Source organism: Limulus polyphemus, unplaced genomic scaffold (genome assembly GCF_000517525.1).
Source record: "Limulus polyphemus unplaced genomic scaffold, Limulus_polyphemus-2.1.2 Scaffold3322, whole genome shotgun sequence".
Taxonomy (NCBI): Eukaryota; Metazoa; Arthropoda; class Merostomata; order Xiphosura; family Limulidae; genus Limulus; species Limulus polyphemus.
Window position 1 is genome coordinate 26662 of NW_013668932.1, and position 14153 is coordinate 40814.

Here is a 14153-nt window from a genome sequence, read left to right on the forward strand (position 1 = left end):
AAATAAAGCTACTTCAATGAGTTAGTCAATGGCCGACTTGACGCCTTCAAACCGTGTGAAAGCTGAACGAATACAAAAAAAACTAACTAAAACAAATCAATTACACAAAAAACTTGTGTTCAGAGCAAGGTAGAGTTAACTTGTTTGTTTTCAGTAAAAACTGACAAACATTTTTATAGATATACTACCTATAACAACCCTTATTCCTCGTCGAATTATTTTAAGTAATCAGTTGTGAATTTTTACCTCAAGTATCTTAGGTTAATTTAGTGATGACTGAAGGCGTTTACCTAAAAATTATGAAAATTATTTTCGTGATGTTATTATCCAACTAATATCAGGCTGACCGGAAGTCTGACAGCAGTTTACAATCGTCTTGACTTAGCCACTAGTATTAGGCCTAAAACTTGTTGAACTAATAAACAAGCTTTATAAAGACTGAAGACGCATTGTGAGTCTTATACTTGGGAGCATGTTTACAAAATTATTATATAATTATTTGTTTTTTATCTCTACTAGTACCAGTAGTGGTAGAATTTAAATTATATTTGTTCTATTCGGTATTCTTAAAAATATTTACGATTACCCTAGCAGCAATAGCAATAAATCATAAGCCTACAAACTTTAACAAAGGTTGAAACTTGAATAATTCAGTGAAGTGAACTTGTGGTTCTAACCTTCCTAATGTAGGGTTACATTATTTAAACTTAAGTTAATACATTGTTTCTAATAGTAGTAGTATTACTAGTAACAGTACTTATACTAGTAGTATTAGTAATAGTAGTAGTAGTTAGTAAGTTCCCGTTATTACTTTCTAAATGTAAGTTATTGATTTTATCCCTAGTTCATTAGATAAGTTCACGAAGAGAATGCATATCCACTAATCCGAGAATCTTTCTGGGTTATTATAGAGTTCATTAGGTGTAGTTTTTAAACACATTAGTATATGGTTAGCACTTGATTTCTCTCTATTGCATTTTGTACAAGTAGGGTGGGTTTTTATTCCATTTTGAAATTTTGTCTGCCTGAGGTGTCTGGATTTAAGTGTTACAATGAGGGTTGTATCTTGTCTGTTTAAACTGTTTGTGAATGTAGCACCAGGTTTACTTTTATTATATCATTCCTTCATCAGTTTCTTCTTTTGTGTTTGCAGTTGATGCATATGGTGTGTTTATTTTTTAATTCTGGGGTCTTGGTCCATAGCTACTTTCTTTGTCAGGATATCAGCTCTTGTTTCATGGGACTCTCACATTTGAAGGAATCCAGAGAAACCTGATTTCAGTAGACTTGTTTAATTTGTTTAAATTTCTTGCACTTTTAATGAAAATTTCTAAGTCACTTGTAAAACACTTTTCTATTGCTTTGATTGCAGCTTGTGAATTTGCTTATATTGTAAACTTTATGGGACAAGTTTTATATAAGAGGGAGATAGCCTCATTGATAGCAGTGAGTTCAACTGTGAAAATGGGAATGCCAGTTGGGTTGATATGTGATATTTCTAGGGATTGTTCAGAAGATATATAATAGACTCCACCTCCAGAACCTCCATCTTCTAGGAGGGAGCCATCCATATAGATAATAGTAACATCCTCTTCAATGCTGTTGATAAGTTTTAGACTTTGAAATCTGAGGAACTCTGGGTGTTCACATGATTTGCCTGAATTCTTCTCCAGGTTAATATTTATTATTGGAGTATTTCTGTTTCTGTGTGGCATAGGTTTTTGTGTAAGTTTCTTGTCCGTTGAAACTTGAATGTAAGAATACTATGAATAAAATTAAATACATTCTTTTTTTATATACAAGATTCTTCTAAAATAAGCTTTTTTTCAGAAATACAAAATGTTACTGATTTTGCATAGAAATTCAGGTGTTGCTGTAAAGGAAAAACATATTTATTGGGATAATATGGAGTCAAGTAATAAGGAAGATTTCTTAGTGTGATTCAGGCTGGTTTTCTATACCAAATGGTCAGAAAGCCAATTGCATGGATGTTTTAGATTTATTGTTAACTATTAATGAGGATATAGTTGCAACTTGTGCAAGAATTAAAGTAGGGGAACATTTGGTAAAAAAGTGATCATTGCAAAATTAAATTTGGTGTTTTGCTACATGTTGAAATTAAATAAATTTTAATTCATAATTTTCAAATTCCTATTTGGAGGCCATGAGACAAGATTTATCAGTATTAAGTGAGATAAATCAAAAGGTGATGTAGGATAGATTTGGTAACTTTTTATAGATAAATATTCATGTTCCTAAAAATAGGAAAAGATTAACAGGAAGGTCAGTCTTAATTGGCTTACAAAAGGCAGAGCCAAATTTCAGAGATAAATGTCTTAAGTTTAAATTGATGGATATGATGGAAGATTTTCAGAACTTTAGGAAAGCTAGGAATTTGGTAAAAAAAAAGAAATTACAAAAACAAATTGGATTTGTGGGAAATAGCTGATGTTAAAATGGCAAGGATTTTTGTGTGTATACTTAAAGGCATACAAAATGTTGTTAAACTGGGAATTGCCACCTTAAGTGATGTTGATGGTAAGAACTTCATTGAAGATATTATCAATATTCTTGATTGTGAACATTCTGTGGGAAATATTGGAATTGATGTGAGTGACATAGATATTAATCCTGTACAGCCTTTCCACCAGGTAAATCCACTGTTGAAAATGAAACAAAATGAAACAGTCATTACCTGACTCAACCCCCCCATCCCCACCCTGCTCACACTTAACTCTTAATAAACCAATAAACGTACACATGTTAATGGATAAAAAACTGCACATTTAAAAAACTCCTTATGTTTTATTGATCAAACAGATGTTGTTTCTATGTATATGGCTATGTTGACACCACAGGTTTTATCTCCAGCTGTGTGAATGTTATTTACTGTAATTGGTCTTATAGTTAAGCTATAATTTCATTTAAATAAATGCTTTATGATCATTTGCTAAAGGCTACCCATGAAGGAATGGAAAACTAATTTATTACTTTCTCTTAATGCATGTAGACTGAACTGTGGGTAGGAATGCAACTATATGATGCTACTCTTTAGACTTGGAACTAATAAAAGGCAAGGTGCATGTGTTATTATTTTCAGTGTATGTTTATTTCTGAAATATTTTTCATTTGTGTAATATATATATATATATATATATATATAGTTTCTGCTAGTAAAAGAACATTGATTTGAACACAGTATTTATAGTCTAAAAGTAAAACATCCCATGTAACATTTCATATTCTATCCAAAAATAAGATGTACAATTTTCTTGATCCACCTTTACTGTAAAAATGCATCTGACTTTAAATTTTCTGAAACACTAGCACATTAATTCTAGAACAGTATGATTAATGTCACTACTCTTATAATAATATTATGCTTTAGCATGCTTTGCATTTTTGACAGTAAAATGGGAGAAGCCTACAGCTGATTATCTTTGTTCACATTTCAGCCCACGTGTCTCAGAAAAAATTGATTTTTCTCTGTGTCAGACTAACTGGCTGCTTCCTTCTCTGCTCGTCAACTAGCTTTTGAAACAATCTGACCAGTCTTTACTGGTTACTGGAAATGTTGCCATTAATGGTAAGTAGAAAGATCAAGAGATTAAAAAGAGATGAAGCATTAGAATCACAAAGTTTTTTCCTAGGGTTTTAAAAAAGGTCAAAGATCAGATATGAGAGCATCTCTCATTTTTGGAAGGTCAGTAGACAGTGGACATCTGTTTGAAGATTGGAGAGTTGCCTTGGAAATTATAAGACAGGTGTAGTTTTGTAGTTGGAAAATTTCTAGAGATCCTGATAAAAGAATTTTTACAAAATTATGTAGCAAAGTACAGTATAAAAGAGAGAGCTACTATGAATTCACCAAAGGGAAACCTTGCTTTACTAACCTGTTATCTTTTCATTTCAAGAATGTTTCCTATTATATGACTATGGAAAAAGTGTTGACTTGGTGTACTTAAATTTTCAAGAAACTTCTGATAAAGTGCCACACAGTATTAGCTAAGAAAATTACATTAGTAGTTTGGGAAAAATTAGTTAGTCATACTGTAGGATGGTTGCATGGGAGATAGCAAAAGGTTGTTATTTATGGAGTCCAGTCAGACTAGACCCTTGTTGCTAGTGGAGTTCCTCAGGGGTCAGGGCTTGGGCCTTTTAGTAAATTTTCAAAATTTACTGATGTCAGGAAACTCTTGGTATTTCTAGCTGAACTGGTGATGCTAAGATATTACAGAATGACTTGAATCATTTGGAAAATTGAATAGATATTTGTCAAATGAGCTTTATATTAAGTGACAGGTAGTGCACTTGGGTTATCATAATTTTAATCACAAGTGTAATGTGGTTGGGGAAAGCTTTTATTATATTTAAGAGTAGGTGGGTGATACAACTAGTAAAGGGTGTTATCCCTGTTGGTGTCAAGTGGGGTTCCCAACATCATGCTTTTATGCATGACCCCCCCCCCCCCATAGGGTTTCCAGGTTATCAGAAACACCATTTTCAGTGTCTTTTCAGATAACAATATGAACAAAAATGGCTGCATGTGAAGGAGTAAATATACAAAGACTGATATAACTAACACATCATCTTTTGATAAGTTTTTCTAGTTTAACATCACATATACCGAAACAAAATTTGCAAGTTTTAACTATATTCTGGTGTACTAAGTTTAATGAGCTTTACACAATTAAAGACAAAAGTCACTAATAAATAGTCAGTATTAAAAATCCTAAAAGCATAAAATAAGTAAACTAATTGAAATATTTTTCAGAGTAGTAATAATGTTTTTGTTTCTACAACTTAATGATATTGACGACTCCCCCTTTTTTTTAAGTAAAATATTAAACGATGTAGTATTGCAATAAGCTTCATTGTTGAAGTTTCATTTATTAAAACATACCTCTGGTTAGTTTTTTATGTAAAAAGTAGTTTTAGTGATTTGTTTAAACAGATAATTACCTCTTTTGATGTAATCAATAAACATATAAGAATATTCTAAAATTCTGTTAGTTTTACTTCTATTAATTGTGCACTGTCTTGATGATATGAGTGACTTATCCACCATCACTGTGTAGAGAAGCTTGGCTTTAGTCATTATTGAGTTATTTCCCAGACATATAGTGGGATCCATATTAGATTAACCCAAATATGTTACTTTGCATTTATTATAATAGTCATTTGCTAACTCTCTGTTCAATTTACTAAATGATTCAACACATTATGTAGTAACTCAACATTCTCAGAATAGCTAGAAATATTTGAGCTTAATGTTATCAGCAAAGTTAGATAACTTATTATTGTCCTATTAATTTCATTAATGTAAATATGAAAAAGCAAAGGCCCAAGCACCGACCCCTGAGCCGTACCACTAATAAGAAAGGTTCAGCTTGACTGGGCTCCATTAACCCTACTGACACGACACGTGTCTTCTTATGGTCACTGGTCAAAGGGCATGTCATTGCATTTGAAGACTCACATTCAAAATTTTATTGAACTAATATTTTATGAATGTATGTCCATAAGTTTGGTATCAAATTATAGATTATAATTCAAATTTTAGTATTATACATTAATTAATTTCTTAATTTAAAAGTAAATATTAAAAAAATACTATATATCAATTTTTGTGTGTCACATGGTGTGTTGAGTGCAGCATTGGTTCAATTTATATGTTTGTGATATCCAAAGTCTATAATGTGTTACAAATTAGATACTCAAATTACCAATATTTACGAGCTAGAATATAAAAACCTCTTCTCTTCTATTTGCTGAGATATTAATATATTTATTGAATCAACCAAGGTGGCCCCACCCACCTCTTAAATTTTTGAAAATACTTGCTTACTTTGCCCAATGACGTGTGTATAACCAATCAAAAGCTCAGAGTGTCCCCTAGTGGTTTTCTCAGCCTCTGTGAAGTATTTGCATGGGAATCTCTTTCTTTTCATGCTATATTCTAAGTTGTTAGGTAAGACATTAGTGAGCTCCAAAAATAATATTTTTAGACCCAAATGCAGCTTAGTTACTAAGCTTAATAAATTATAGTGGAATTCTGTGGTACTAGTATAGTAGTTTATGATTTTTTTGTTATTTCAAAATGCATATATAAAACCTAAAAAAAAGATTATTTTGCTTTACATCCCCCACGTGCAAAACTTGATAAGGCTTAGCAATTTATGGTAAGCAGCAAATGAGTACAAAGTTCGTAACTAGGTGAGATAATTGTGTTCTATACTTCTTTATTTACCATTCTGTGTTTTAAGAAAATAACTGAAATTTAAGAACGTATTTGTAAATAGTAATAATGTATATACTTATATAATGTATTATAGTCAAAATATGACTGTATTTTACAAAATACTGATCCACTAGAACACAGCGAAGACAGGTCACTTTTAAAGGGCAGTTTTATATTTATGGATACAATAGCATTAGTGCACTTTCACTGCATCATTGCAACTTCTGTAATGTTAGTCAGGCATGGCTGAAAGGTCAATAAAATAAAAATAAATAAATATAGATGTATAATGTTATGAGATTTAAGCTATTTAGTATAAACGTTTGTGTTTTCATGTTATAATTTTTAGTCATTCTAGAATGAAAAAAGCTTAATTTATATATATTTAATAACTTTTTATGATGGTTATGAGGTCAGTCAAATTGACCAAACTTGTACAGAGATACAATAGTGAAAATAACAGATAAAATAAAAAAATTTTCTACAAAAACGTTTGATAATTATTTGAAGGTTATAAAGATTTTGCATGTTAAATTAGAAAATTTTCTAATGCATAAAAGTATTTTTAATATTAAAATGACAATTACTTTGCATATTGGATAGTCAACATTCAAAAAGAAAAAATTCACGAGAAAAACATTATTTAAAAAAATCCTATGTTTTGCTTACAAAAACTTTGTAATGTTTACTGATAATCCACAAAATTATGTGAAGATACACTTAGTGTATTAAAAGTTGCAGCATGAAACTATAAGAAGTACAAAATGGTTATGAGATTGGTCCCTGGGATGGAGCCCATAGTGAAAGAGTTAAGAATAACCTTTTGCTTCCTCTTATCCTGAAAAGAAATGGGGCATTTACATTTTTTACTTTTACCAAAGATGGATGTACAAGGACTGTCATGAATGATCAAATTGACTCTTCTTGTTAGCTGTTGGCTCAATCTATTTTCAAAACTGAGCTTCATTTGTAATTCTTTAGACAACATGCTGTGACATCACAAAAGGAGGGCAACAAAGAGCTATACTGATAACAGCACTAACAGAGAAGGCAAATCATCTGAAAAACAAGGGATGATAATTTCTTAGCAATAGTAGACCTTTACTTTGGGATGGGCAGAAAACACCAAAAAGAAAAACAATAAATGCATTCATTACAGCAAGATTTCTTAGAGTAAATGATGCAAAATATTAATCCAAAAATATGTTTTGTTAAAAATTGCTGAAATAGTTACAATTATTAATTTTACTTAAATTTTGAAATTTTATGAGCAAGTGCTCATTGGCCTCTTTAGGGTTAAAACTGAGTGAGAAGATTTTATGATTTATGCTATTTGTCAATTTTTAATCTCTCAGTCTTTTGACTTACCATTGAGGATTTATATCTGCATGATTCAGCCCAATTCCAATATGAGTCCAATATGTTAAGAATGTTTTTAACAATATAATTAGCAAAATAGAAAAATAGAAATATTTAAATATTCAGTCATTATATAGTCTTCAACAAAACCTTGTCATCAGTATCATTTTCAGGGCTCAATCCCCATTTTATGCATTGCTTAACTTTACTATACTTAAACACTATTGCTGTTAGTTCAAGCATTATCAGCTAATTGTTTTTCACAAACACATTTTGATTTCCTAATTGATTTTTTAACCATATCCATAGCTTTCTTCTAGTACTATAAATGTTAAATCTTATCTGTCACATTAAACTTCTTAAACTGTTGCACTTATTTCCAACGTTTTCCTTTTAAGTCAACTAGGTTTGATCTTCTGTTTTATTCTTTTCATGTTTTTTTTTTAGGAAAATGCCTGTTTTGAATTAAAAACAAGTTGTTTTCAAAATGTTTTCAAATTCCAGTTCACTAATGATAAATCTTTTCTCATGGTCTCAGGATTGGCCGTATTACTATGAAAAACTATAAAATGTGGTTTTGTATTTTTCTCAAATACATTTTTAAGCCATTACAGCTGCTTTGTATTTTAATTGTATTATAGTTTTATGAATTTTTTGTTTCTTTAGGTGGAGAACTTTTAAGATTTTCTGAACCAGTGTTCCAAGCTAAACAGAAGTTTTCAAGATGTTATTGCTTTTAGATGATGAAAATAAGAGATTTTTTGGATCATTTGGTATGCAGTAGATCATTACTTGTTCAATGCCAGAAAGACTGATGTACAAAACGTGTGACAGACTTCAAACATATAACTTGCGTATTTCTCGTTTATTCATTGCTTGGTTGATTTGTTTCTGCTTAGCTGCATTGAAATCCACTTGCAAAGATGTTCCTGGTAATTTATATGTTGATATTTGTAATAGGACAAATGACACCTTAGTACAAGAAGTAATTATTGGATTTTCTTCTGAAGTTGTGGAAAATGGTGAGTATTATCTTGTATTTTCATTTGTAAAACTCAGTTATGTGCAAAGATATAATGAAGACACTTACACAAGTGTGCCAAGTCAGTTACATAACATACTTTTTTTAATAATTTGATTTGTTTATAATTTTGTTTTCCTGGAAAAAATAATTAGCAACAAATTTTTACATATTTATCCTAAACTTGTTCTTTCCTTTGTTCCCAGGCTGTTAAGAGATTTGGTGAGCTGTATTGTTTTCTTGATTCTAAACAATAAGATTAATTAAAACATCCAGAATAAGTTCAATACACATGATATCATTGATGGTAAATTGTAATTGTACATAGTCTGCACATCACTTTTTGTTTGTAAATATTACATAGGTAGATATAGATGTAAAATATTTTGAGATTGTATTTATTTTTAATTACAATAATTTGTGCCTTTCAGAATATATTGTAACTTTTCGAAGATACTACAAACCTAAAACTAGAGAACGGTTTATCACTGCAGCCTTAAAGCAAGCTGATGTAAAGTGGTGGCATGTCATTCCTAAGAACAATCCAGCAAAGCATTTTCCTAGTGACTTTGATGTGGTACAGGTGAGATGGCTTTGAATAAGACAAGTTGTAAGGCACAAGATTTTTGTAGTAGTACCTAATAGAAGCTCCATTATAGTAGTATTCAATAGTGCAGTTAAAACAGAATGATATTGAAGTTTTGCATTTTATTGGTATCTAAGAATATATGCAAATAGAAGTGTGTGTGTATTATGTATAAAATTCAACTTGCACACGTGTATGTTTTTGGTTTTTTTTCTTCACAAATTGACCAAAATGATGGTAAATCAGTCACTTGATTATGTGTGCTTCTTTTCTGTGACTTCTTAGGTTGAGCTACAGAGTATTAAGTAATAGTTATATGTAATCAATTAATAATTTGATAAGTTAGCTTTAAGTTTTATGAAAAATTCATTATAAAAACTTTTTAGTTGCATTGGTTATATTTTTTTTGGCAGTTATGATTATAAGCAACTTCCATACATGTTTAGGCTAATCTACTGAAAAGTATCTATTACTTTGTTGTAAAGCAATATCAAAAACAAATACTAATACTTTCTTTGTAGAGTATTTTTTAAAAAAAAAGTGATTGAAAAGTTTGTTATGATATAAAAGACTTTAGTATAGATATTATTAATTTATTTATTTGTTTTGTTTATAATAAGAGAGTTAAAAGCAGATGATTATTGGAAGTTGTGTTTATAATTCATTGATGTTGAGACTATTGAGTGTTGCATGCAATACAATGACATCGAGAATATAGAGATTTTTAGAAGGTAGGCAGACAATTAAGTGATAAACATATAAGTAGTATGAGATGAGTGGGAACAGCAGACAGACAAGCAAAAAAGAGTAAAGTCACGGCCAAGGAAAAGTTCGGCAGGCAGTTAACTGCTGTAGAAGTGATAGGCCTAATGTTTAATATGTTAGAGTAAGACTAACAGTAGAAATGGAGATAAGAAGAAGAATTTATTCAGTCAAAGTGTAGTTCTAAAGTAAGTGAATCAGCCTGAAGAAAGAAGACCAAACGATTACAGGAAGAGCAGTATAATTCGCGTAACAATTGTAAGTGAATTATACACAGAATACTAGTGTGATAGTAATAGAGAAAATAGATCGACTTATCAACTGAAATTCTAAAGCAATTGAATAGGCCTAAGTGGACTTTTGACAAGAAGTAGAGAACTATATAGTGTTTATGATATGCCTATAATCTTTACAGTGTGAAGAATTTGTTGTACATATGTTTAACTTGTTCCAAATATATATATTATTTTGAAAATAAGTCGAATGTATGCTGCTCATTTATCATTGAATTTACTGCCAACAAGTCACATACACCTACTGTAGAAGAATCCTAAGCCCAACAACAACAACAAAGTATATATTTATACTATTAAGTATAAATAAAAGCCTTTAATTGACAATTGGCAAACATAAGATAACTTAACATCTGACAAAGTTTATTCCTGTGGAATTTTGTATTTCACAGAAATTCATTGTAACATTATAAGGAATATTAAACTTGCATATATTGAATAATAGGAGATCTATAGGAACTAAATGAAGAACAAACTAGCTGTACTTTTTCACATACTTAATCATTTTGTGAATATTTTAAGTTTATATAAATATTTTATAATACTTCTAGTTAAGTGAAAGTGCACTACAAGAAGGTTTAGAAGCATTGAAAAATCATCCCAGTGTCAAGCATGTTACACCTCAACGAATGGTGACAAGAACTCTAAAATTTACCAAAGGTAAATAAATTTATCTTTATGGTAAAGATATTTCAAGTTTCTATCCAGACCATGAGAATACATGTAATTTAGTACTCGTATTTACAGTAAGATGTAATCTTTATGAAGTAGTAGTAGTCATACTTTAGAAGTTAAAAGAGAACAGGAATAATTAGTCATTACAAAGAATAATCTCTTTTGCAGAAACTCTACTCACCATTCCACAGAACTAAGAGCAATTACCTTGCACGATTTTTGTGCACGAGCCTAACCTTGAATGAAACTTCCACTCCTGCACATATTTACCCAATTATGACGGCATGCTGCAAAGTGCAGCATGTTACTTAGTTCTCATTATATTTCTTTCCAAAAATAAAACGAGTGGAGTGCCAATATTTTGAGAAAAGTATAATATTTAATTTTATTTTCTTCTATTATTTCTAATAAAAAATTATTTAATTTAGTTATTTGCATTCAGACTCTGAACAGTTCACCTTCAAGATGATTTTAATTTTGAGTATAAAAATACTATTTATTATCTTAGTTTTCACATTTCACTTACATAATCTCTAGAAACTCCTAAATGAGTATGAAAAGATTTTTAAGATAAATGTTTATATTTCATTTTCTCTACCATATCACTAATTAGCTATTATCATCAATCTACATTGCAATGAAATGTTTATAATTAAGAAATGGAAATATGTACTTACCTTTTATCTCTTTGTAGAATAATCTTAAAATATTTTTTTTGATCAAATGTGTAATTTTAAGCCTTTACCTTTCAAAAGTCTTTTATTTTTTATGTTTTATTTTCCTTTTCAATTCTTTATCTATTTTTTATTATTTATGTCTATACACTTCAGAAGGTCCTCGCGGATTGATATAACATCATGATCGTCAGAGAGTCTGCCTTAGCCTACAGCGTAATGTTTGCCCTTGCTTCTTATAGTGCATGACTAGTGAAGCGATGAGTAGAAAAACTTAAATAAGCAATAAACCTTTGGAATATGAATTTTATAACAGAAATAATATATAATTAACAAAAGTATAAAAGTAAAACCAAAATGCAATTTAACTCTCTATCAAACTAATATGTAAAAGGTAAGAAAAACTAGCGAAGCACTATGGACCCTGCTCGCAACAATGGGCCAAGCTTTATTTTACCTTGTTTGTAACCATATATATATATATATGTCTACATTTACTCTTAATTTAGAAACATACCAATGAGAAATCTGCTCTTTTTTATGATTATAAGTATGCCGTTCAATTAAAACTGATGCTCAGCAACACAGCATCTATTTTGCAAGTGGGTGTGGCTTATCTTAAATAGAGAAAATTTTACAACTGTTTCCTCTGGGGAACAAGTTCTTGGAATGTGCTTGAATTACTGGTAAACAACCTCTTATATTGTATTTTGAATGTCTCATATACAGTTTCTTCTATATGAGCTTTTAAAGTTGAGAATCTTAACTGCGAGTGCATAATGAGATATCAAACTCAAGTTTTAAATAATATTTTAGAGGTTTCTTTTGAAATAAAGGAATTTAAACTTAGATAATATAAAACTTTGAATTATAATGAACTTGGTAATAATTTCATTAAAATACATTGACAGTAAAGTTGTTTAGTTAAGTTTTAAATGTAACTCAGTAACATGTGCAGAAAGGGTTTTAAAAGTGGTGTCATGATTATAGGGTTAACATATACTACACCAGTCTATGATGCATCTACATGTTCTTTATCTTGGCCTTTTAAAATCTACTATGGTATCCAAGTTAAAATGGATTCTTTGGCAGGATGCCTTACGTTTTGAAGTCACTATCAGTTTTATCTCAAGGACCTTCTTGTAGCACCCATCATTCATTTTGTTTCGGGGGGAGTCATTATTCATTGGAAAGTTCATCAGAATTATTCTCTGAACTCTTTAGTTTTTCATCTTGCTTGGTCCATTGGATTCCAGCAGGTTTCTCATTCTTGGGACCCTCATAGGGTTACCCACTTTCCTGGTTCATGTCCACTTGATACTTTGCAAAGTCTCTCCTCTTCTTCTTTGGTGTGTTGGGTTTCATGTAAGATTATTTGTTTTTGGAGCCATTCCTCAACTTCAATCTGGTGGGAGCTCCACTCTCCCACTTTACATACCCTTGAATTGCATTTGCAGAAGACTTTTAGGTCACAAAGGTGCTTTCTCACAGGCTTTTCCTGTCTTTCCACTCACAACCTACTCTTTTCACCCTCTTGGTTCCCTTGCACTTTGGTTTTTGGAGGAGGCTGTATCTTCTCTCTATATTATGAACACTGTGAACAAAGTCCTCGACTACAGTCTGGAATTTTAGTCCTGTCTTTTTATCATTCCCATCAAAACAGGTCATTGGAGGCCTGTGTTTGTTCTGTTGTCCTTGAATCCATTGCTTGTCATCTCTCAGTTCTAGATTGACAATTTTCTCAACCTGAGGTAAGTGTTCTCTCCAGGGTTGTGGAGGATTATGAGAGTTGATGTTTTGGATATTTTTCACATTTTGGTTTGTCAACCATCTGTTATTTCCTCCAATTCAACCATGGTGGTTGGATTTTTCAGTTTCAGGATCTTCCATTTGTATGGAGGATGCATATGTTGGGCCTACATTTCTACCAGTATATGGATATTTGTTTCCTGAAGGAGAAGAATGTGGTTTCCCACCAAGTTATGCCACACTAGGTCCCTCCCTCCCCTAATGAATGACACTCTCCACGAGTTTCCCTTTCTAGTGCTAGAAGTTTCAGAAAGGTCCTAATCTTTTTAATTTTCTTTATCTAAATTGACCTCTTCACCATATTATCAATGTGGGACTCTAGTTCTCAGTTCAGTAAAGAGGTGGTAGCATTTCCGATGTGAACATTTTCCTAACCTTAAAAATGTACTTCAGATAGGTAACAAATCTCTCCACAGAACCACTCACCATTCTTCCCTGCTCCTGGTGTGTTTCTTGTGCCTCTTCAAGCATGAGCTTATGATAATATGAATGTGCACAAGAGGATGACTATGCATGAATGATGTGTCACTCTCTTGTTGGTGGAGGGCTATAGTCTAATGCTGGTTGCATCATAAACTAACACAGTACATTTAATATTTATAGGAGGTAGGAGTTTCATTTGAGGTTTGGTGCATGTGCAGAATCTTTTTGATAGCTCTCAGTTCTGTAGAAAAGTGAGTACCAATCTGAAATGCATTTTTAAGTATTAAAAAAAAAAATTAATGTTAGTAGA

General features: G+C 31.1%; 1 protein-coding gene across 2 annotated transcripts in view; it reads left to right on the forward strand.

Annotated features, from left to right (window-relative positions):
* The first annotated feature begins 406 nt into the window (after positions 1 to 406).
* The window catches only part of LOC106469138 (membrane-bound transcription factor site-1 protease-like), a 58640-nt gene continuing 44893 nt past the window's right edge, over positions 407 to 14153 (forward strand). The window contains exons 1-5 of one of the 2 annotated variants that reach the window (XM_013929601.2): positions 433 to 451; positions 3456 to 3586; positions 8267 to 8622; positions 9053 to 9204; positions 10814 to 10922. In XM_013929601.2, the coding sequence (XP_013785055.1) occupies positions 8400 to 8622; positions 9053 to 9204; positions 10814 to 10922 (484 nt within the window). In that variant the 5' untranslated portion in view covers positions 433 to 451; positions 3456 to 3586; positions 8267 to 8399. Of the gene's footprint in view, positions 452 to 3455; positions 3587 to 8266; positions 8623 to 9052; positions 9205 to 10813; positions 10923 to 14153 lie in introns of both variants that reach the window. The other variant, XM_022397567.1, reaches the window with a different exon arrangement.